The 23,867-nt window shown below is 51.4% G+C and overlaps 1 protein-coding gene across 3 annotated transcripts; it reads left to right on the forward strand.

Moving 5' to 3' along the window:
• Positions 1 to 953: 953 nt before the first annotated feature.
• On the forward strand, positions 954 to 23,636 carry Dnajb12 (DnaJ heat shock protein family (Hsp40) member B12). Of its 3 annotated transcripts, none has more exons than XM_057751792.1 (9): positions 954 to 1,167; positions 13,545 to 13,722; positions 14,757 to 14,902; positions 16,537 to 16,722; positions 16,809 to 16,888; positions 18,458 to 18,567; positions 19,871 to 20,043; positions 20,689 to 20,838; positions 21,853 to 23,636. In XM_057751792.1, the coding sequence occupies exons 1-8, from the start codon at positions 1,035 to 1,037 to the stop codon at positions 20,808 to 20,810; spliced, it is 1,128 nt and encodes a 375-aa protein (XP_057607775.1). In that variant the 5' UTR covers positions 954 to 1,034; the 3' UTR covers positions 20,811 to 20,838; positions 21,853 to 23,636. The 3 variants fall into 3 exon arrangements, with proteins under 3 accessions (XP_057607775.1, XP_057607774.1, XP_057607773.1); XM_057751791.1 differs by having other exon boundaries at positions 20,689 to 20,786; XM_057751790.1 differs by having other exon boundaries at positions 955 to 1,167; positions 20,689 to 20,832.
• The last annotated feature ends 231 nt before the right edge of the window (positions 23,637 to 23,867 follow it).

A 23,867-nucleotide genomic window follows, 5' to 3' on the forward strand; every position in this document is an offset into this window, starting at 1 on the left:
CATGGTCTACAGAGTGAGTTCCAGAACAGCGAGGACTTGTCTCAGTTAAAAAAGAGAGAGAGGGAGGGAGGGAGGGAGAAAGGGAGGGAGGGAAGGAGGGAGGGAGGGAGGGAGGGAGGGAGGGAGGGAGGGAGGGAGGGAGGGAGGGAGGGAAAGAAAGAAAAGAAAGAAAGAAAGAAAGAAAGAAGAAAGAAAGAAAGGAAAAGAAAGGGAAAAAAAGCAAAAGAAAAAAGATTACCTTTGATGGGGCTTATTGTTGTAGTTTCTTGTCAAACCATAATGTAAAGAAGGGCTAATAACCGGAGGATTTGGCCAGGTGAAAGTCATGGACAACCTTCACTAAGCTGCTGTCAGTGGAGTGAGAGGTCCGGCTGAGCAGCATCCTGTCTGGCTCCACTCTGTAGGGACTCCTATAAACTCCTCCTCAATCCCCAATAACTCGCCCCGAAAATCCCCGTTCGGATTTTCCTTCAGACAGTCGCGTGTTCCTCTTTCTCCGGAATTCTGTAAAATGAGCTTCTGATATATTAAGCTATTTTAAACAGTACACCCACCCCCGATCTCCCTACTGTTTTTCGCTATTTTCCTTGTCTGTGTCACTATCTGAATGTGTCCGTTTACTGGACTTCTCTCCACTCACGAAAGTTCTATGAGCTGAGGGCTTTGTTATGACCCCACTGCCACACCCACCAAGAGCGTCTGACCACAGAGGGAATTCGGTAAACATCTGTTCGATAACCAGTTGGGACTGGAACTCCAAAGGCTCCCACCAAGATCGCGAGCGCACGCTCAACTTCAGGCTTTGCGCTCTAGAGATCCCGCGCGTCTCAACGCCTCCTAACCGAACGCCCCCGTCTTAGGAGACATACGGTAGGGCTTCCCGCCCGGGTTCAACCCTCACACAAATCCCGGGAAGGAGGGGCGGAGGGTTGTGTCATCCTTCCGCGCCGGCCTGCCCCGCGACGCGCCGGCGGGTGGCGCAGCCCTTCGCTCGCCCGGCCTCCCCCTCCCTGGTTCCGCGCTCGGGTTCCGCCATGGAATCCAACAAGGATGAAGCCGAGCGCTGTATCAGCATCGCCCTCAAGGCCATCCAGAGCAACCAGACCGAGCGGGCGCTGCGCTTCCTGGAGAAGGCGCAGCGGCTGTACCCGACGCCGCGAGCCAGCGGTAAGTGGGAGGCGCCGCAGGGACCGAGGGGGACATTAGCACGGATGGGGGGAACACGGGAACGGACCGACGGGAGCAGTTGGCGGAGGAGGGGGAGGGGTGTCGAGGCGCGGCTACGCCTGCGCACTGGTGCGCGCGGGCGCTGCTGGGATTCGTAGTTCCGCGGTCTCGGGCCTCTGTGGGCCGCTGGACCCCTGGAGACCTCCGAAGGCCTGGCCCTCAAGTCTCTCCAGTGCTTGTGGAACCCTTTGGAATATGAGGTTTCTGGGAAGGAGACGCGCTGGGCGATCAGGCGAAGTGAACTCACGTGAAAGGGAAAGCGAACTACCTTTCCCAGGGGGCTGTTCGATGGCCCAGGGCCAGTGGCCGGCCTGGGAAATATTATAGTTCAGGAAAATAAACATAACTATTCTAAGGGAGAATGGGTTCTAGACAGGGAGGAAATTCCTAGAAAGACACGTTCGGATCTTCATTCGCGCGAATCAGAGAACCCTTCGCGAAATAAGCCACTCCACCTCGGAGTACCTCCTGCGGTCTCTTGAACGCCGAGTTTGGGGTGGATGGATTGTTGCAGATCCCAGGCTCAACCGCCCCATCCCACCTTCGCCCCCAGCAGACATGGGTGGTGGGTCATATGGACTGCTACGGCTGCTAAGTACCAGGCGGCTCAGTAGCCTAGGGCTGAGATCTCTCAAACCAAGAAAGGAATAGTGAACTTGTCTCTGCTACCGGTCGCCTCACTTTACCTGGTAGTCTCATTATTATAATTAGTAGTAGTAGTGGTAGCATTATTATTTTGGATTTTCGAGACAGAGTTTCTCTGTGTAACAGCTCTGACTGTCCTAGAGCTCGCTTTGTAGACCAGGCTGGCCTCGAACTTAGAGAAATACACCTCCCTCTGCCTCCCCAGCGCTGGGATTAAATTAAAGGTGTGGGCCACCACCGCCCGGCTGTCCCTTCCTTTTTTTGTGTCTGTAATCTAAGTTCCCAAAGAAAATTGTAATACCATCGGGAAAGGAGAAAAGACACACAGGGTTTGTGCCAGTGGACTTAGTAAGTTGACGTAGTAGGCGTTCAGAATTAAGAGACCCACGCACGACTCAGCACGGCTGCTGCCAAGTGACATTTCTGAACTCGGGTTTGCTTATCTACAAAGGAGTTGGAGCAGATAATGCAGATAACAAGAGCTTTTCAGGGTAGAAGGTCCTTCCCTATCTGTCTTATCACCGAGCACGTCAGGAAGACAGAGCCACTATCCTTATATCTTCTGTAGGTGAGAAATATCTCAGCAATAAGGGACTCCAGATAGGACACAGCTAAGAATTGCAAAGCCCCGGACCCCATAGGTGTTTAATATGGGGCGAAGTCAAGAGCGGCAGCCTGCCCCTCACCTCCCCTGCCCACGTTTGGAAATGGAGAAAGAGGAGTGCTGGCAGGCGAAGCAGCCGGATTCCTGAACTTTCCTCCCTCCTCACTCTGCAGGTTGATCTTTGGCCTGTTTGCCTCCTCTAGGAGAGGGTTTCAGTCTGTATTTTCCAGGACTGCTCCAGTAACTTGCTCTCAAGGTGTTCCCCTTTGGGAGAGTTCCCTCTTTTTAAATGGGGAGCACGGGGCGGGGGGTGGAGAAGCAGACTGTCAGAATTCCAGCTGATTGCTGCTGGGAGCTCAGGAGCAGTTAAGAAAGCTGATGAAATAGGACCTGAAGGGCATGGCAGAAGCCACCTGCGCTAGTTCAGGAACTTGGACAGGTGTCCTTCCAGGGCTTGCTGTTCTTGTGTGTTTTCACTCATTCTTGTGCAGATCAGAAATAACTTATTGAAGTCAGAGTTCGTTATGTCCTTCCATCTTGTGGGTCCCAGGGATCGAACTCAGGTAGGTGGACTTGGCAGTGAGTACCTTCACCGGCTAAGCCATCTCGCAGGCCCACCTGTTGGATATTTGTTATGTCTTTGCTGGACAGAATGCATGCCTCATGTGCATAAACTAATAAAAGCCTTGCACTGAACTGACTAGGATATAAGGCTAGTTTAGGCCTGGGCTAGGGAAATGATGGTTAAAAATATTAGGTGATTATCCACATTCAACGTATTGGATAGTTCATTCCAAGTGTTTATTCAATGCAACAGGTTATGACCGATATGGTGGCCCAGGCCTGTGATCCCTGAGCTCAGGAGGCTTAGACAAGAGAATTGCCGCAAGTTTGAGGTCAACTGAGCTATATAGTAATACCTGTCTTTAAAAAAAAAAAAAGTATGTGATATTGAGAATCTACTTTGTTTGGCCTGCAAAGTTCACTGCTTAATGCCAGGTGGTTGAGCAGGATTGGCAAGATCCAAAAGGAACAAACTTCCAGAGGAAAAAAGATTGCAGGGCTGGTGATAACAGTGATTTAACAGAAAAATAGCCACGGATGTTTAGATACTGAGGACTCAGGGTAGTTATGAAAAGTCCAGTCCCTACCACCTGTGAGTTCACAGCCTTGGGGGATGGGAGGGTGTGGAGGATAATCTCCCGACCATTATATTATAAGGTGTTGCGAGCTGTAATGAGGGCACATAAATAATGTTATCTCACAGAGGGAAGGGCTGCAGGCTGTATGAAATGAGGCAACAATCATAGCTGGGTGTGTGGCACAAGCCTTTAATCCTAGCACTCAGGAGACGAGGCAGGCGGATCTGAGTTCGAGGCCAGCCTGGTCTGGATAGTAAATTCCAGGACAGCCAGGGCTACACAGAGAAACCCTGTCTTGAAGGAGAAAGAAAGAAATCAGGCAACATTCAAACATTATTTTGTTGGGAGGAGCGGGAAAGACATCCTGGGAGAAGACCTGGAGGCCGGAAGTTTGAAAAGGTTTGGGCAAGGATTGTGTGAAGGGAGATTTAGAGGCAAGTGAAATGGGAATTTATATAGAGGCTTCAATTTAGGAAGTGGAATGCGGCCAGACTGGGGCTCCTTTCCTGCTAGACCAAGGGTTTTCCCTCTGTTCTGTATAGAGGGAACTAGAGAGGTTTGCTTTGTCAGGAGAGGCAGCCGAGTCCATTGAACCTATGCGTACACTTGGAAGCTAGAGTTCCAGGCATAACAAAGCCAGCCTGGGTTAGAGGAGACCAAAAAGGGCGGAAAGGATACTGTTCTTAAAGAAAAAAGCATGAGGCCAGATATGATGGTGCGTGCCTATAATCCCAGCAGTGAAGAGATGAAGACAGTAAATTGTTTGAGGCCAGCCCGGACTGTGTCATAGTGAGATTCTGTCTAAAAAAAAAAAAAAAAAAAAAAAAAAAAAAAAAACTGAGCTGAAAAGAGAAGGAGAGAGAGAATGAGACAGCCTAAAAGATTGATGAGAAGGCTGAAGGCCCCAAATAGGTTAGGACCTGATGACATAAGGAGGAATGCAAAGATGAAGAGCCATACTGTGATAATGGTGGGATACGATGGCTGGATGTTGGGGAATTGAGGTCAACTTTTGTGACCTTGAAAGGCCCAAGCCAAAAATACTAGATGGGAAGAGGTGGGCAGAATGGGGAGTGCAGGTGGAACGGTCTTGGGGAGCCACCAGTCTCGAGCCCAGGAGGAAGCACAGGTTCCTTTAGAAAGACTGTTGTCACCAGTTTGTTGACTGTCTTTGGAAATGGGCACAGCTGAGGTCACCTGGGAAAGCGGGGCACATGGAGACGCCATTGCCTGGCGGACAACCAAGCATCACACCTGCCCTTAGCCAGTGCAAGTTAGCCAGAGCTGCAGCAGAGGAGGAGTCCTGGGAGACGACAGAGGCAGTAGCCGTGTAGGCGTGGAATTGTGGAAAGGGACAGGTCGAAGACTAGAAGGGAAAGAATGGAGGGGCAAAGTCGTGGCGCCATCTCCAGGAGGTAAAGGGCAGGTGAAGGGGCGGTCAGCTAAGGGGCTCAAACAAGAGTTGAAGACCCTCCTGTGTTTGCTTTCACCATGGAAAGGAGAAGAGGGGGCTTGCAACTCCTGCTGTGGGGGCAGGACAGGGAGACATCCCAACTGGACAACCGCACTGTGGGGCAGGAACAAGACTGCGGGGAGGCCACAGCAGAAGCGATGCAGTCATTGTCTTTTTCTGGGCGTTTTGTTTTTTAAAAAGGTCTCATTCAAAAGGCTGCCCTGGAACTCACTTTGTAGACCAGGCTGACCTGAAACTCAAAGAAATCTGGCTGCCTCTTCCTCCCAGTGCTAGGATTAAAGGCGTGCATCACCGTGTCCAACTTTTTTACTGGGATGTTCAACCCATCATCTGTTGACCTGATGGTCACTGGCCTCACCTGATATGTAGTGAAGTGGATGAAAGACTGGGCCTGGTGGGGACATGGTGGCATACACCTGTAATTGCAGCCCTGGGAGGAGGAGACAAGAGGAGCTTTCATTCCATGTCAGCTCGGCCTACATAGTAAGACTCTGTCTCAAAGAAAATAGAAGATAGCACATTTTGCAGGAATGTCTTGAGAATATAATTAAGCCTCAGTTTCCAGAGAAACTCAGTTTCCAAACTCAGTTTCCAATGGGAGAGTTGGCTGGATTAGGTATCTACAGCTCATGTTACCCAAGCTTCTGTGAAGTGACTCACTGTGGAGGCTGCGCAGAGACAAAGGCCACCCTGGCAAGGCCATGGGAGAGGAGGGGAAGCTTGATCACCAGGGGATTTGAGGGGATTGGGGCCTTTAGGGTCAGGGGGAGCGAGAACTCTACCACCAGTAAGATGCGGAGTGGAGTTGTCGTTTAGGTCAGTCCCCCTGTGTGATTCCCCAGTCCTTCCCTTCTCTGTATTTTATTGAATTTCATCTGCTCCTCCAAGCAGCCAGGGACAGGGGTCAAGTCTCCTCTGAGGAATTAGCTATGGTGGCATGTGCAGGCATGTGCACTCCGCTGAATGTCAGCAGCCCCACGCTTTGTCCCCAGACTAAGCTCTTTCCTTGACTCACATTGAGTGCCACAGGCACTCAGCTACTTGCCCAACAATAAAAGTGGCAGGAACAAGTCTGTGACAATTGCTAGCCACATGCTAAGCCCTGTCTACCTTCTCACACAGCTCTTAGGAGGGAAATGCCTAGAGAAGCTGTGTTAATTTATCTAAGTCTCCGCCTAGTGTGAGGAAGGGCAGGAGGTCTTGGCAGCTGTAAATCTTTCACTAGCCCCTCAGTTACCCTGTGGCCTTTTTTCTTTCTTTCTTTCTTTCTTTCTTTCTTTCTTTCTTTCTTTCTTTCTTTCTTTCTTTCTTTTTTTTTTTATGGTTTTTCGAGACAGGATTTCTCTGTGGCTTTGGACTCTGTCCTGGAACTCGCTCTTGTAGACCAGGCTGGCCTCGAACTCCCAGAGATCCACCTACCTCTGCCTCCCAAGTGCTGGGATTAAAGGCTTGCGCCACCACCGCCTGGCCCCTGTGACCTTTTCTTACTGATTTCCTGCCTTTCTGTTTGGGGTTTTGTTTTTGAGTCAGGGTCTTTCTGTGTAGCCCTGGCTGTCCTGGAACTTGCTTTTTAGGCCAGACTAGACTCAAACTCACGAAGATCTGCCTGCTTCTGTTTCCCAAGTGCTAGGATTAAAGGTTTAAGCCACCATACAGGGCTGTTTGTTTGATGGGTTTTTACCCCTCTCCCCCTTTTTTTTGTTAAAGTAACAGCATCCCACTATGGTGCCCAGACTGGTATCAATCTTCTGGACTTTAGCAGTCTTCATGCCTCCCATCCCAAGTACCAGACCATGGTTCGCACCTCTGTGGTTCACTGATGTCCCAGGCCCACCCACTCCTCTGTGGTTCACTGATGTCCCAGGCCCACCCAGAACTAAGGTTAGCGCTCAGCTGGCCTATTACCTAACTCTTTTGTGTCATTGCACGTTGTCTGCCAGCCACTGTGTCACAGGGGATGCACTGATGAGTCAGGATGAGACTATCACATGCTGCAGGCCTGTTGGAGGCCTTCAGACCAGTGGCGAGACCAGCCTGCCAGCAACCAGAAGTCTTGTGTTTTCGACTCACTCTGGGTGATCCCGAGCGTATCCCCATTCCCTTTTGATTGTGCAGTGAAGGGCAGTGAGAGCGGCTGACCAGCGGAACTGCCTAGAGAGCCTCAGAGTCCTTGCTGAGGAGTACTTATGCAGCTGTTGGTTGGATCGCTAGTGAGATTGCCCCTGGGACATACATGGCTGGCTGAGCCTGGACCACAGACTTGCAGAGAGATCAAAACAGGCACTGTGGTTCAAACCCACAGGGAGCCAGCTCCTCCTGCTGCCTTCAGGACCAGCCCCATTTTATCTGTTGGTTTCTTGCTTTGCTTGCATCATGCCTGGTGCCTCGTGGCCTGAGCCACCGAAGCCACCCCTGGCCCCAACCCACAGCTCTTCCCCTCCCCAGCCAGCTGCTCGCTGGCCATTGGTCACGCAGGTTGTGTGTGATATTTTGGCCCTGATCCCTTGCCAGTCTCCAGACTACATGCGTATGTTAGCTTATTTCCTCCTGATGCCGTCACTGAGGAAACCGAGCTGCCAATAAGTGTCCCGGATCAGCCAGGGTCATACTGCTATCTATGCTCGTAAGGAGCAGAGTTGCACATTGAATCTGGCCGCTGTGAACATAACATCTGGAGTGCCTCCCTCCAGAAACACAGCCGGGGATAGCCACAGAGTTAACAAGTGGGGACCTGTGCACCTCTGCCACAGCACCTTCTCCCTGAGGGGAGTGGCGGTGATTGGTGCCACCTCCCTTCTGAGGCTACTATGGTGATTAAGCTAATTTTTTATAGACCACATGGTGGTGCCGGCCTCACACACACTGAACACTCAGTGACAGGTAACAGAAATGGCATTGCATGTCAGCTGTGTTGGCACACATGTGATCTCAGCATTTGGGAGGGTCATAATTTTGGGGGCCAACCTCGACTATATAGCACGATGTTGTCTCCAAAACAGGAAAGAAGAAAAATGGTTGCTGCCAATCTTGTTTGAGACAGTGTCCTACCCTGTGGCCTTAAACTCTCTATGTAGCCTAGGCTAACCTCCAAAATCCTCCTGCTTCAGCATCCAGGAACTAGGATTATGGGCAGGTGGTGGTGGTACACACCTTTAATCCCAGCACTTGGACTGCAAAAGCAGGCATATCTCTGAGTTCAAGGCCAGCCTGGTCTGTTCCAAGACAGTCAGGGCTGCACAGAGGAAACCCTGTCTCAAAAACCCGGCAGGGTGTGTATGTGTGTGTGGCTAGGATTACAAGTGTGCACCACTATGCCCAGCTACTAATGCTTCTCCATGTACTGCCTCGAGGTCAGTCAAAGCCTCCATTCCCTTTGTGCCATAATTTCTGCTGTCGGCTCCTCTGTTTGAATTGCCCAATCCCAGTGAGATGGAGCAGGTTTTCTGCACTGAGACAGCCATGGTTGGGGGGCAGTGGTCCTTCAGAGCCCAGTGCCCAGCCAGTCTTGGGTATGACCAAGGTATATAGTGGAAGAAGGTGTCTGGCTCTTGGTGCCATGGTGTCGCTCCTGAGACCAGGAAGAACTCTGGTCTGAGTTGTGCCATCGTTTTTCCCTGGCCCAAGGTATCCTGGGTCCCAACAAGGATCTCAATACATATTTTCCCAGGAGCCTGTCAAGAGTTTTGGGATTCTAGCCTGGGCACTGTAACCTTCAATGACTTGGCATTTTCTAGGGTTTGGGGATACTGAGTCAGAAAGAACCAAAAGCTTAGATTTGAATCACCATGATCCCATTTTAGGGTGACATCTCATATAGACCCCACTGAGGTTGATTTGACATGGCCAGCTGTTTAAAAAGTATAACCATAGGGCTGGAGAGGTGACTCAGCAGTTAAGAACATTGGCTACTCTTGCAGAGGACCCAGGTTCAATTCCTAGCACCACATGGTGGCTCACAGCTGTCTATAACTTCAGTCCCAGGGGATCTGTGGGCACCAGAAATGCACATGGTACACAGACAGATGTGCAGGCAAAGCACCTGTACACCTGAAAGCAAATAAATATGTCTAAGCAATAATAATTGGGACTTGGTGGTACACACCTGTAATCCCAGCACTCAGGAAGTGGAAGCAGGAAGTTTATCCTCAGCTGCATAGAGAGTTGGATGGTCATCTGGCCTACATTAGACCCTGCCTAGATAAATAAAATATAACAGTAGGGCCAAGGGACTAGCTACATGGCAGACCATTTGCCTATCGTGATCTGTAGTCAAGACATTTCTCGGGGCTGGAGAGATGGCTCAGAGGTTAAGAGCATTGCCTGCTCTTCCAAAGGTCCTGAGTTCAATTCCCAGCAACCACATGGTGGCTCACAACCATCTGTGATGGGGTCTGGTGCCCTCTTCTGGCCTGCAGGCATACACACAGACAGAATATTGTATACATAAAAAAAAAAAGACATTTCTCTCCCTCCCGCCAGTTCCCAAATAACCATTTAGAGACTTACTATTACTTATAAATGCTCGGCTAATAGCTCAGGCTTATTAGTAACTAGTATTTACATTTTAAGTTAACCCATATTTCTTATTTATGCTCTGCTATGTGGTGGTACCCTTATTAGCATGGCATGTTCATCTCCTGCTCCCTCTGTGGCTGACTGGACTCCAGACTCCGCCCTTCTTCCCAGCATTCTGTTTGCCTTTCCTGCCTAATTTTCTCCTGTTCAGCTATTGGCCAATCAGCTTGTTTATTAACCAATCATAGTGACATATATTCACACAGTGTATAGAAGTTATTCCACAGCGGCAGTGGTCCATATTCTAGTTCCCATCCCTAGTACCACAAAGAGACCTGACTATAGAAACGAGCACACAGGAATTTTCCTGAGTCTCAAGCTCTGGTCTCCTGGGACAGGTTTGCTTCCCCCATACCTCATCACTCTAAGCTAAGGCTCCAGGAATTAACCTTCCCAACCAGTCCCGCTAAATCAAACCGACTGCTAATACTCCCACCCCCACAGAAGACGGTGCCCTCTCCCACCCAGCAGAGGACGTCTGTTGAACATATTGCTTTGGACTTAAAGAATCTGAAGGGTCAGACTGGAGAGCAGGCTCAGCAGTTAAGAGCACTGGCTGAGTAAACCTTTAATCCCAGCATGCAGGAGGCAGAGGCAGGCAAATCTCTTAAGAGTCTGAGGCTAGGCTGGTCTACAAAGCAAGGACCCAGGTTTGATGGCCAGCACCTACATGGCTCAGAATAGTCTGCAACTCCAGTCTCAGGGGTCTTGATGCCCCCTTCTGTGCTCTCTAGACTCCAGGCATGCATGTGGTGCACAGGCATCCATGCAAGCAAAGCATCAATACACATTAAAAGATGAGAATTAAAAAGATGGGGGGGAGAGGCTGGTGTGTTGCTCTGTGGCAGGGTGCTTGCTCAGCATGTGTGAGGCCTGTGTTTGGTCCTCAGGGCTGCAGAGAATAAAGGTGATTGGAAATGGATCCAAGGGAAGTAGCTCAGGCTGTCAGTCTCTTGGAGTATCAGGATGTTCAAGATTGTCCTTAGCTCTATAGGAAGTTCAAAGCCAGCCTGGGCTATAAAATGACCAAAAAATGAAATCACCTGTGCCCTAGAATTTTACCCTTAAAGGGGGTAAGATTGAGAGCTGGAGGATAGGTACTAAGTCTGTAAAGTGCTGGCCACAGAAGAATGAAGACCGAAACTGGGTGTGATGGCACGTGCCTTGAGTCCCAGCACTTGGAAGGCAGAGACAGGCAGATCTCTATAAAGTTGAGGCCAGCCTGGTCTACAGAGTGAGTTCCAGGACAGCCAGGGCTACACAGAGAAACCCTGTCTCGGAAAAAAAGAAAGAAGGAGGGAGGGAGGGAGAGAGAGAGAAAGAGAAAGAAAGAGAGAGAGAGAAAGAGAGAGAAAGAAGAAAAAGAAAACAAAAAGAATGAGGACGTGAATTGAATCCAGGCCCCCAACAACTAACCAAGCCCAAGCTGGGTTGTACTCTCCTGTCACCCCAGCACAGGAGGATGGGGTGGGGTGGGGTGGCCAACCAGTTAGCCAAGTCAGAAAGCCCCAGGTTCACTGAGAAACCCTGTCTGAGAAACCGTGTGGAGAGGAGCTGTAGAAGGCGGCCCTGGGTGACCTCGGCCTACACACAAAGGGCTAAGATGGTGAATTTTCTATTTTGTCATAATAGCAGAAAAGCTACTGTTTTCAGCTAGAAGGAATTACTACTATTAAATCTAAACTAGGAATATTGAACAGCTTATAATTCTGATGCCCTGTGTAAATAAGCAAACATTTGGACTAGGAAACAATTAACTCGGACTTAGTGTTAGCTTTGCACAAATAATATTCATTTACTATTAAAATAGGGGTTTTTTATTTTGTTTTGTTTTGGTTTTTTTTTCTCCAGGTAGCCCTGACTGTCCTGGAACTCACTCTGTAGACCAGACCAGGCTGGCCTCGAACTCATAGAGATCTGCCTCCCAAGTCCTGGGATTAAAAGCATAAGCCACCACTGCCCGGTCTCAGATTTAATATTCTTTTGTTTTGGTTTGGTTTTTTATTTTTCTCCACAGGGTTTCTCTGTGTAACAGCCCTGGCTGTCCTGGGACTCTCTCTGTAGACCAGGCTGGCCTCGAACTCACAAAGATCCACTTGCCTCTGCCTCCTGAGTGCTGGGATTAAAGTTATGCACCACCACTTCCCAGCACTATTTTTTTTTTTTTTTGGGTTTGTTTTTTTTTTTTTCGAGACAGGGTTTCTCTGTTGTTTTGGAGCCTGTCCTGGAACTAGCTCTTGTAGACCAGGCTGGTCTCGAACTTACAGAGATCCGCCTGCCTCTGCCTCCCAAGTGCTGGGATTAAAGGCGTGCGCCACCACCGCCCGGCTTTTCCCGGCACTATTAAAGCATTTTAAAGAACCGCATAAAAGAGAAAACACAACAGGAAGTAGCCCTAGAGAGTGTGGTGCAGTGCTGGGAGAGGGACGGGATGCAGATCCCAATTAGCAGGAGAAGAACGATTCCTAAAAGAACAAAAAGCCAGTAAAACAAACAAGCACATTGAAAGAAATACCAGGGTGACATCAAGTTGGCACAGCAGCACTTGGGAAGCTGAGGCAGGAGGGTAGCCTGGACTACATAGCAAGATCCTGTCTAAAAACAACAACAAAACAGTAAAAGTGACTGAATTCTAGATCAAATACTGCTGGGTTGATTAGTCATTCTTGAATGTGTTTTTATTTAATTTTTATTTTATTTATTTGTTTCAGACAGGGTCTTACTGTGTATCCCTAGCTGGCCTGGAACTCAGAGCATAGGCTCCCACGCCTCACTGCGCTTGCTCTCCTCTCCCTCCTCTCTGGCTGTCTGTCTCTCACTCATTCTTTCTCTCTCTGTATGTATGGGATTTGCATGAGGAAATGAGAGGCCAGCCTGCAGGAGTTGGTCCTCCTCCGTCTGGGCTCTGGGGATCTAGTTCAGGTCCTTAGGGTTGGCTGCGGCTCATCTTCCTGCCGAGCCAATCTCACCCAGCGGCTTGTTATAGGGTGTGAATGTGGGGTTTCTTTGGATTGATGTTTGTTTTAGTGGGAGTCTTACTGTGGGCCTGGCAGCCTAGAATTCACCACGTTCATCAGCCTAGCCTTAAACTCAGGGAGACCCCCTTGCTCCTTCTTTTGCCCCAGAGTGTTGGAATTAAAGGTGTACACCAACCACACCTGTCGCGGTCCCCCTCTGCCAGCAAGGAGGACGCGCAACACCGGAGCTCTTCTTGCTAAGCAGTTTTATTCAGGACCTTTTGACAATTGTAAAATCTCTCCCTCTCTCTCCTCCTCTCTCTCTGGGCAAACCTCTCCCAGCCCTTAAGCAGGCATGGGCAACCAACCCTGGATTGCCAGGTGGGCACTGCCCATAGGTCCACGCATATGCAAGCAGCTGACAATCATTGCGTGATAAGTCAGGCCTAGTTGATATTAGGAGTTGATTATCACAGAGAGCACTCGCTTTCGGGATCGCGGAGGGCGGGAGCCAGCACCATCAGGTGCGGCTCCACGCAGCTTTCTACACATAGCCATCAGGTGTGACTCCACACGGCTCTCTACACACACCCGCTCCTTTTTTTGTTGGTTTTTATTATCTGTTTGTTTAACTTATTGAGAAAGAAAATAAATGTGTATGTAAGCAAAATATCTGAAAATAAGGAAGGCAATTACTTCATTTATATGAATCACATGGATCTGTTAATAAATTTAATATTGCAAATATTTTAAAATCTATAATATTCCTATTCTGGAGAACTGCGGCCCCTAAAAGAACAGGTCCACGTCAGGAGAGCAGTGGTTTGCTGGAAGGGTAGTGAGTGGGACGGAGGGAGGGATTGGGCTCAACAGGACCGACCTGCCAAGTGACCCCTCATTGGCTTCTTTTTCCTTCACAGATCTAATCGAGTCCCTCAATCAGAAGGCACAGTCTGCTGGTGACCAACCCCAACCCACAGACACATCCCACACCACCCACAGGAAGGCAGGTGGGACCGAAACCCCCTCAGCCAACGGCGAGGCCGGAGGAGAGAGCGCCAAGGGCTACACCTCAGAGCAAGTGGCAGCCGTGAAAAGGTAGAGGCCATGGGGTGGGGCTGGGAAGGGCCAGGGAAGCCTTCCTCCCTTCATCCTGTGACCTGGGAGAGTCTTGGAAGATGGAGGAGGTCCGGCTTCATTTCCTACATGGTGGGAGCCAGGACCTCACCACGCACCTACCACCACAGCTGCTGACAGTCCAGACTGGAGACATTGCTGACCGATGTGTTCCTCTGCCCTTGGCCACCAGCCCTAGGCCTCCCACAGTTCTGTGTGTCACACAAAGACATGGCCATCTTGCCCTCCAGATTCTACCCCCACCCCCAACAAAGGCCTTTTTAGAGCAGAGTCTGTGGGCAGGAGGCAAAGGCAGAGCTATGCCACCAAGGCGAGCAGCCCTGCAGAGTGATGCTCTCCTGGACCTGACACCACCAGCCAGGACCACTCAGGACTAGGCCCTCCCGACCCTCCTCCTCCCACCAGCTAACCTCAGAGACTTTCTGAGGACGAGTTCACACCTTCTGGCAGGCAAGCTGAGGTGTGAGTAAGTGTGACCAAGTGGTTTGTCCAATCCAGCTTGTATCCACCATCTGTAGCTAACAGAAGCAGACTCCTGGAGAATGCCAATGAGGAATCCCAAAGACCCAGGGTGCCCCCCCCCCAAAGACCCAGGGAGGAGGCATGTTGCAACAGAAGCAGCATTTCCTCAGGGTCCTGTGCTTGGAATGAGCAGACGCCTGCCATTGCTGTCAGCAAGACGTATCTGCCCTTGGCTGATGGACACTCATGGTCCTTCCAAAGCAGCTTCCAGCAAGGGAGCCACTGCAGGCAGTGGATGCCCACCTGGCCAAAGACAGCAGCTGCCCCTGTGAAGTCCTAAGTGTATTTATGGTGTTTCCAGCAGGCCCTGACCAGTTCCCCATGCCAAGGAACTCCCTGTGACTCCCTTGCCCCTCGAGTCAGACAGCTGACCCGGCTCTGGTCCCCCACACCTGCCCTGAGCTGTGTGCCACACACTGCTTGTTCCCACACCTCACCTCAGGCTCCCTGTCACGCTCTTCTCCTTGTTCCAGGGTCAAGCAGTGTAAAGATTACTACGAGATCCTAGGGGTGAGCAGAAGTGCCTCAGACGAGGACCTGAAGAAGGCCTACCGCAAACTGGCCCTCAAATTCCATCCAGACAAGAACCATGCACCTGGTGCCACCGAAGCCTTCAAAGGTAAGCCAGCCCTGGGGTCTTTGAGGTTTTGTTTGTTAGTTTGCTTGTTTGTCTTCCTATGTAGATTGGGCTGACCTGGCACTCGCAGCGATTCCTCTGCCTCAGCCTCCGAAGTGCTGGGATTAAAAGTGTGTACCACCATGCCCAAGTGTTCTGGTGTTTTTATCTCCTGTCTGATAATACAGGACCAAGGCAGCTTTCCCAAGACATCAGGGTGGAGGGGAGAAGAAAGTAGTCTCAGGTGTCATTCCAATCCCATAACTGTTCCCTCAGAAGGTTCCAGTAGCCACCTCTAGCCACGTAGGCTGCAGAGTCTCACACAGTGCCAACCCTGCCTCCCCTTCATTTTCTGGGTTCCAGTGGAGGAGCCAGGAAGAGCTCTGGTGGCTTCTCCAGAGTTACACCGCACGGGGGGCAGGAGCAGACCCCTGGCCCACACTTCTAGCAGCAGCTTCCCTGTCCTGAGGCACAGGGCACCCCGTAATGGAGGACTTCTTCAGGACACTTGTCCGTATCACTCCCACGACCTGTCCTGGGCCTGCACTGGGGACAGAGTGTCTTCTGACCCCAGAGCCCGTTGGTCTTTGGAATGGGTGTGTCACCTCTATCCAAAGCCGTAAGCCATCCTATATGCACCTGGAGTTTCATCTCTGCCCCTCTCCAGCGTGCGCACTGCCTCCGTGCCAGCCCTGTGTTGCAAGGGCCTTGCATTTTTTTGGTCCCTGGGTACTGTCCCCTTCGGGGAATGGTGTGGTGACTGAGCCTTGTTGTGTAGGACTGGGTCAGAGCTGTAGTACAGTAGGAAGCCTGCGACAGTGATTCTGCCTTGTCAGTTGGGAAAGGAGGATTCTGTCCTCCCGTGCAGGGCTGTAAGCTCCAAAATGAGTCTGTAGCCCACTGCTGTGAGTTGGGGAGCAGAGGGGAAGCAGGCTCTGGGAGGCGCTGACCTTCTGCCCTGGGAGCGCTGGTGAGGAGGCCCCAGTACCAAGCAGAAAACAGCAGCTGGGGCCTGGGCCTTGGGGAGAGCAGCCTCATCCTGGCCACATTATCAGACACACAGGAGTCTCCACGAGAAAGCAGAGGGTTGTCCCTTCCCAGCAGCGCCTTTTGCTCCTCTGTTTACAACGAAGGGCCTCATGTCTGCTATTTTGGGTCACACTCTGACTTCAGGGTTGTATTACCCTGTCTCGGGCACCCCACAGGTGAGAGTGTGCAGTGCGAAAGTACTTGAGCCGGACACACCTGAAACAGGTGTGTAGGTCATGCCTACAACCCCAACACAGAGGCAAGAGAATAAAGAGTTGGGGGGCAGCCTAGACTACTTAACAAGTTCCTGGACAATTCTGGCAGTCTAGGTGATGTAGTAGGGACCCTGAATGAATGAATGAATGAATGAATGAATGAATGAATGATAAAGGGAGCTTGAGTGTTAGTGCTCCTCACAGCCCAGACTACAGACTTGCTTAGGGGTGCTCCTTATCACCTGCTACCCAACACTTGCTCAATGGTCTGATTGTCTCTGCCCCTAAGTCCCCCCACCCCGTCCCCAAGACCTGAAGGAAGCAAGTTCTTGGCTATATCGGGGCCCCACCCACACCCAGCCGTCTGAGGCCTGATCTTTTCGCCCCTTCCAGCCATCGGCACGGCATATGCCGTACTCAGCAACCCAGAGAAAAGGAAACAGTACGACCAGTTTGGTGACGACAAGAGCCAGGCTGCTCGGCACGGCCACGGCCACGGGGACTTCCACCGAGGCTTTGAAGCCGACATCTCCCCTGAAGACCTCTTTAATATGTTCTTTGGTGGTGGCTTTCCTTCCAGTAAGTCCACAAGTCGCTAGCTCACGCTGGGGGTGACGGTGGGGTCTGAAAGCAGTAGCCCCTGACTCAGGACTTCCACCTTGCAGGTAATGTCCATGTCTACAGCAATGGCCGAATGCGATACACCTACCAGCAGAGGCAGGACCGCAGGGAGAACCAGGGTGATGTGAGTGACCCACCAGGGGGGTAGCCCTAAAAAAGGGACTCTTCATCCTCTTAATATACTCTGAAGCCAAGGAGCCATCTTTCTGCCGTCCTGGTGCCATTCTGCCAAGGGACACCAGAGGGAGCCACACTCCTGTTACATAACAGCTTGGGGCGGATAGGGCAGAGTTTTTGTGAGTCGTTTCTTAAGGCTGAGGTAACACTTTCTGAGCAAACGTCATGAGAGAAACAAAAGGCCTGCGTGGGTGCTCAGCCTTCTAGAAAGTGAGTGAGTAGAAGCTTTATAACTAGGCAGTGTTTCAGACACATTTGGCATGCCACATATCAACACAGGCAGTTGGCTGAGACCCAAACACTGCCGTCAACAAGTGAAGAGAGTTAAACAGAGGGACACAGGCTTGTGTGCTCCCCCCATTCTCCCTCACCTCTCTCTCTCCATCCCTCCTCCATCCCCTCTCACCTCACTCTCTCCCTCCCGTCCCCACCTCTCTCTCTCTCTCTCTCTCTCCTCCCTCTCTTCCCTTTCCTCCTCCTCTCTTTCCCCCTCTCTCCTTGGATTTCCCCTGCAGTTGAAAACGACCTTGAACTCTTTTTTTTTTTTTTTTTTTTTTTTTTTTTTTTTTTTTTTGGTTTTTCGAGACAGGGTTTCTCTGTGGCTTTGGAGCCTGTCCTGGAACTAGCTCTGTAGACCAGGCTGGTCTCGAACTCACAGAGATCCGCCTACCTCTGCCTCCCAAGTGCTGGGATTAAAGGCGTGCGCCACCACCGCTCGGCCGACCTTGAACTCTTGATATCCCCACCTCCACCTTCCAAAACCTGGGAATAAGTCTGGGGCACCACGCCTAGCATATCTGTTTCGTTGGGGGTGGGCTTGTTTTTGGTTTGGTTTTAGTTGTGTTTTTTGAGACAGAGTCTCTGTATGTCAGGTCACTCTTGCTGGTCTATAACTTGCTATGTGGACTGCTTGTCTGGAACTCAGAGATCCGCCTGCCTCTGCTGAGTGCCACCACGCCCAGCTCTACTTTTGGTTGAGACAGAATTTTGCTATGTAACCATGGCTGGTCTGGGACGCCAACTTTCAGCTATTCTCCTGTCTCTGCCTCCCGAGTGTTAGGATTATAGGCATGTCTTTATTCATAAGAGGTTTTAAAATCACGATTTTATATAATGAATTTATTTTTAGTTGTCTTATTTTTGTTCTACAAATCAAACCCAAGGCCTTGTTCGTGCTAGAAAAGCTGCATGCCACAGACTGCGTCCCAACCCTTTAATTTACTGCTTTTCTGTCGGCGGTGTGTTTGTGTGGCTCACAATTCAAAAAAGATACAGACTGTAAAGGTCTCTCTCCGGCCTGCCTGCCTTCCAGCCACCTACACTCACTGGTGGTTGTTCTTTCTTGACGATCTGCACACACCATGTGCTCGCCACTGCTTGCTTTGTCTTTTTCTGGAAAAGCTGCCATGCGGAGGATCTTCTTTCCTGGGAGAGAACTATGGGAGGGAAAGGAGGGGAGGGCATCACAGGTGCCGTTATGCTGGGGAGCTCTGACCGTCAGCCGTTCTTCCTCCAGGGCGGACTCGGAGTGTTTGTCCAGCTGATGCCCATCCTCATTCTCATCCTGGTGTCAGCGCTCAGCCAGCTCATGGTATCCAGCCCACCCTACAGCCTGAGCCCGAGACCGTGAGTACACGTCCCTGGGCCAGCCCAGCACCGTAGGGGAACTCGGTCCCCACCAGAGCTCTACCTTCCCACCCTGATCTAGCAGGTACCCACAAATAGCAGAGAAAGCTGGCTTAGGTTGAGAAGCACACTGTCTGAGCCTTGCCCCTGAGACTTTTGAGGCTCATGACCCCTCAGAAATCACCAAAGAAGTTCCGGGCCCCTCCTCAAGGCGACACACTGTCCTGTGTGATTTTATAAACATGACTTCCCACCACGGTTCCCACCTTTGCTGACCCTAAGAGGGCCTCTACTCTTACTTACAGTCTGTTTGAATCCCTAAGAAAGAACAGGGGTTTAGTCCTTCAGAGGGGGGTGGCTTACATCCTGGTTCTGCATTGAGAGCTGTGACCCCAGGTGAGTCATGTAACCTTAGTTCCCTCATCTGTAAAATGGAAACAATAGCATCCATCTACTTGGAGGAATTAGTAACACGTGTGAGATGCCTCGCCCACTGGACGTGCTCAGCAATGTCTGTTGAGTGGCTACGTGCTCTCAACGGCCAGTGGTTAGCTTGAGTGAGTGAGCTGACCCTCAGAGGTGTCAGTGCCTGTCTTTTCCTAGTGCCAGGAACAGTGGCTTCTCAGCATCTGCTACCACAAGCCCTTAGCTCTGATCCCTTGGCCCGCCCACTGCCGAGGCCCCGGCAGGCTCCCTCAGCCAGCAGGGGGCAGAGTTGGCCTCTGCTCCTTCACCAGTACAGCCTGCCTGGAGCCAGGTGCAACCCTTCTCCAACAACTAGAGACAGATAAAGAATGGGGCGTGCTGGGGCTGCCTCCCTGGAGCAGTGGCTCCTGCTGGGTGTCAAGGCTTCTCTTGCTGCCCGCAGATCCTGTGGCTACAGCTTCTTCTGACATTTTGTTCCTTTTTGGTTTCTCTTGTGGAGTTGAATGAGCTCCCAACCCATGCTCACACACACCATTTAGAGACAGACATAGCTCTGTGCTCTCATTTCAACCTGGGACTCGGAACTCCAGGCAGGCCCTGGACATCCCTGAGCTTAGAGACAGGGAAGGCAGAGCCCACACCCTTGCCAAGAGCAGCTTCCCAGACCTCTCCTCAGGAATTCTCCCACATGCCCCAGTTTTCAGCAGAGCACCTGAAGGTGGGGTTTCCATAGGCTGGACTACTCATGCAGCAGAGGGTACTCCGCCTTCGCTGCAGACCTTCATTTTGGGGAGCCCACTGTCCCTGTGGCCTGTGTGGCACCTCCTGCCATCACCCTTCCAGCTGCCCACTTTGTGCCTGCTGTGTTTCTGGTCAGGTCGGTGGGCCATGTCCACAAGCGAGTCACTGACCACCTGAGCGTCACATACTATGTGGCAGACACCTTTTCCGAAGAATACACGGGCTCCAGCCTCAAAACCGTGGAACGGAATGTAGAAGATGATTATATTGCCAACCTTCGAAACAACTGCTGGAAGGAAAAGCAGCAGAGTGAGTGCACATGTGTGTGCATCTATGTGTATGCATGTCCTCGTATGTGCACGCGTGTGTGCAAGTGTGTACCTGTGGATACTCGTCTGTGTTCTCAAGCATGGGAGGGTGGAAGTAGCAGTGCTGGTGATAGCTGGAAAGGGGCAGCCAGGAACCATGCCTGAGAATAGGAAAATCCGGCTCAAGTGCTGCCCAGCACCTGGCATTGTCTTGTGCCAGCCGCCTTACTGCCAAAACTTGAACTCCACTCCTGGGTTCCCCTGGGGCTATAAGCCCAGGGCCAATTGATGACTTCATTGAGGTCGTCATGGGTCACTGGTGCCTGTTGTAGTGCTAGAGGTGAGTGTGTAAGAGACAGATTGGACACCCTTGGCCATGCACTGATGGTGTATGCCCCTGGTCTTTCTGTGGGACGCCAGGACTATGTGACAAGGACTCTCCATGGCTAGCCTCCTCGTGTTCTGTGGGAGAGTGCCTCTGTCACCTCTCTTCACAAGGGGGAGCTCAGTCTCTTCTTCAGGTTCTCCCCTGCTGGGAGGCCAGCCCTGCCCCAGCTCCTGGTCCTGTCTTTCTGTTTCACCATGGGCTCAGGCAGGTAAACCCCAGGAGGTCTTGGAGCGCTGACCTTGCCCCGTTTCTTTGCAGAGGAAGGCTTGCTGTACCGGGCCCGCTACTTTGGTGACACAGACATGTACCACAGAGCACAGAAGATGGGCACCCCGAGCTGCAGTCGACTGTCAGAGGTGCAGGCCTCCCTGCATGGATAGTTCTGGGCCAGCGCAGCACCAGGTCCAAGTATGAGCCAGGACTGCTTCTTTGCTGCAATTCCTGGCAGCCTTGGCCTTGGTCATGAGCAGAGGAAGGGAGGGGAGAGGGGAAGGATGGAGGGAGGAAGCTTGGTAATGATGGCAGAGACTCTTCACACTCTGACACCTCCAGCCTCCTCCATAGAAGGCCCTGGGCACCTTGGAAAACTGAGGCCTGTGGCAGCCCTCCAGTCACCCTGTTCTGCCTTAACCCTCCTCACGGTTCCAGGACAGGGGTTCCCAAAAGGCAGAGGCCCTTGTGGTTCCTTTACCTGCTCCAATGATCAAGCCACCTCATCCCTTTCCCAAGCCTAAGCTTTTATTGCCTTTGCTGTCACGTAGTACTGGGTCACTGAAAACAGGGAAATCCATGGGAGTTAGTGGCCGGGAGCCCATCTCCCCCTCGTTCCAGGCAGGAGGAAATGGAGCAAAATGAACCAGCCCATCTGCAGGCAGGAGAGGGCTGTGGGCCTCTGACCACTCCCTCTCTGGGGGTATCTGAGGCCCTCACTCCAGTGCTCTGCACCTGGGAGCCTAGGAGCCACGAGCATCCGGCCCCACCCAGCATCTCTCCTGTGGTCTTGAGGAAGGGAACAAAAGGTCACAAGTTCAGGGTCAAAAGCAGCCACTGAGCACGGGAGGGGTGGGGAAAAGTGAAAGTTGCTATTAACGGGCACCCCACCCCCTCCACCCCTTCTCCAGCAAGTGGGCTATGGGCTCAGTTCCCAGTGCCCGGAGTGGGTAGCCTGGCTCAAGCCCAGCAGAGTGTGGGCAGAGCCAGTTCTTTGCATAGGTACCCTGCCTACCCCCTCCTCTGTCTGTGTCCCCTGACACACAGCCACCTGCAGACTGCTCCAAGGCCACTCTCTAGCCAATGTCAGCTCTGGGGCAGCTCATCACACCAGTGGCACAGGGCTTGGGCAGGGCCAGCTGCTCGCACGTGGGGCTGAGCTGGAGGTGCCTGCTACAGCTGCTCACCTAACTGTCTCCCTCTTTTCCCCAGACTATGAAATCCCTGGAGAATTTTTGGTGACACACACTGAGCCAAGGTGATGGACTATATATTTAAGGAAAGACACACACAGGAAAAAAAGTGGAACTAGAGGCCGAACACCGCCCAGCTGCCCTCTCTCAGCAGTGACTGCAGAAAGCTCTTAGGACTGACAGAAAGAAAGAAAGAAAGCCTGCTGCAGGGCTGCTTCCTCCCCTCCCAGGCTGGCAAGAAGCTCCACATCGCCGGCTCCTAGGATACAGAAACCATGGCAACGAAAGTAGAATGTAAAACTTGCAGCAAATGTCTGTGGGGAAGGACTGGGGGAGGGAACTCCCCACTGTTTCTCCTCCCCCCTCCCAGGAGCCAGCACCGGTCACCTTACAGGAGAAGCCAGGCAGAGGCATGGGCCAAGGAATAGAGAGGAAGAGAGTTCCAGAGAATGTAATTTAGAAATGCATACGTATGTATATATATCTATTTATATGTAAATAGACATATATAAAGATATATATATATATAAAGTCTTTTTTAACTGTGCAGGGATTGGGTTAAGATGTCTAGTTGATTTCTTCCATATTTTAGAAAATGAGGTCTGTTTAAGTAAGAAGGCAGCCTGGTTTTCAAAAGTTAGACAGTAGCCGTAGCCTGCCGCACACGGAAAGTCAAGTCAGATGCTCTTAGCGTCAGTCACCCTTAGCCCCAGCCTGACTTTGATGGCAGCAGTAATCATGGTAGTATAAATCCATAGGAAACTTCCAAAGGTCACCAGGCTTAAGGTTAAGGTAGGGGGACCAGGCTGGGGGCAGAGAAAGGTACCCCTGGAGATACATAGGTGGTCAGTATTGGGCCATGGCAGAGACCCCCCAGATGGCCTACTGGTATGAGGCCAGCTCCTCACGCTGCCTCCTCCTGGCAGCCTCAGGTGGACTCTCAGCCCTAGTGCCCAGGAGCCCTGCAGCCAGTCCCCCTACCCATACCTCTTCCCCACCCAAGTCCCCAGGTGGGTTTGCCTTACAGGTGCCACGGCACAGCTCCACCATTGCCAACAGGTTTTCTCTAAGTTGTGCACCAAGAACTCCAGAAGGCTCTTCATCCGGGAGTTGAGCCGGGACCCAGGTGCAGCCGAGCTTGTGAAGAGGAGCCCGTTGCCTGTGGGTGCCTGTCTTTACTTCCACAGTGGACTCTACCAGACCTTTAGTCACTGGATGAAGAACCCACGACAGCCAGAATGGCTTTCCCCTTCAGATGCGGAATTTTCTCAAAACAACCATTGCTGCCAGGGGCAGGAGGGAGTTTAGTCTACTCCCACGGTTATAATGGGCCTTTGGGAACCGCCATTTCTCAGTTTTCCTGTGGCGGTGGATGTGGCGTTGCACCTGCCGTCTTCCAAAGCCTTACTTCCCCAAGCTGCCAGCCCAGAGGTGGCATCTGTCCCCCCAGGGTCTCTCTCAATAATTCAACCCCTAACAAATAGGATTCTTGCCGGTAAAGGAAGTTTGGTTAGGAATGTCGAATCTGGTTTCTTTTTAAAACAAGGTCCCACCCTGCAATGAAGTGGCCACCCTGGCCCAGAGAGATGATGAGAACTGGGCACAGACCAGAGTACCCCGCCCACAGTGGTCCTGGTGCTCTGCCTCCACCACCCCAACTGTCTGGTCTTGGTACCTGTCCCTAGAGGGGCTGAGCCATGTGCAATAAGAACATAGATCCTAAAGGATCCCCTGAAAAGCTGTATTTCTTGAATTAGAGTTCTGATATTGTACATCTATAAATATATGTTTATTATGTCATTGGCAGTAGTGGGTATGCATTGAGCAGGAGATTGGGGCATAGCGCTCCCACCAGTTGCTATGGACACCATCCATCCTGCTCCTCTGGAGCTGCAGACAAAGGATTTGGAGCCCAGATGACTGTGGGGCTGAAGAACATGGTGCCTCACACATCAATCCTAGATGGGGACCTACCCATCACCCCTTTACCCCTTCTGTTTTTCCTGTCACTGGCCTGGGACATGCGGGAAATTC

The sequence above is a fragment of the Chionomys nivalis genome, chromosome 19 (assembly GCF_950005125.1).
Source record: "Chionomys nivalis chromosome 19, mChiNiv1.1, whole genome shotgun sequence".
In the NCBI taxonomy this organism is placed as follows: Eukaryota; Metazoa; Chordata; class Mammalia; order Rodentia; family Cricetidae; genus Chionomys; species Chionomys nivalis.

Coding starts and splice junctions, on each gene's coding strand:
- Dnajb12 (XM_057751791.1), top strand. CDS start 1,035: ATGGAATCCAACAAGGATGAAGCCGAGCGCTGTATCAGCATCGCCCTC. Junction 1,168..13,544: donor CCCGACGCCGCGAGCCAGCG/GTAAGTGGGAGG, acceptor TTTCCTTCACAG/ATCTAATCGAGTCCCTCAAT. Junction 13,723..14,756: donor CAAGTGGCAGCCGTGAAAAG/GTAGAGGCCATG, acceptor TCCTTGTTCCAG/GGTCAAGCAGTGTAAAGATT.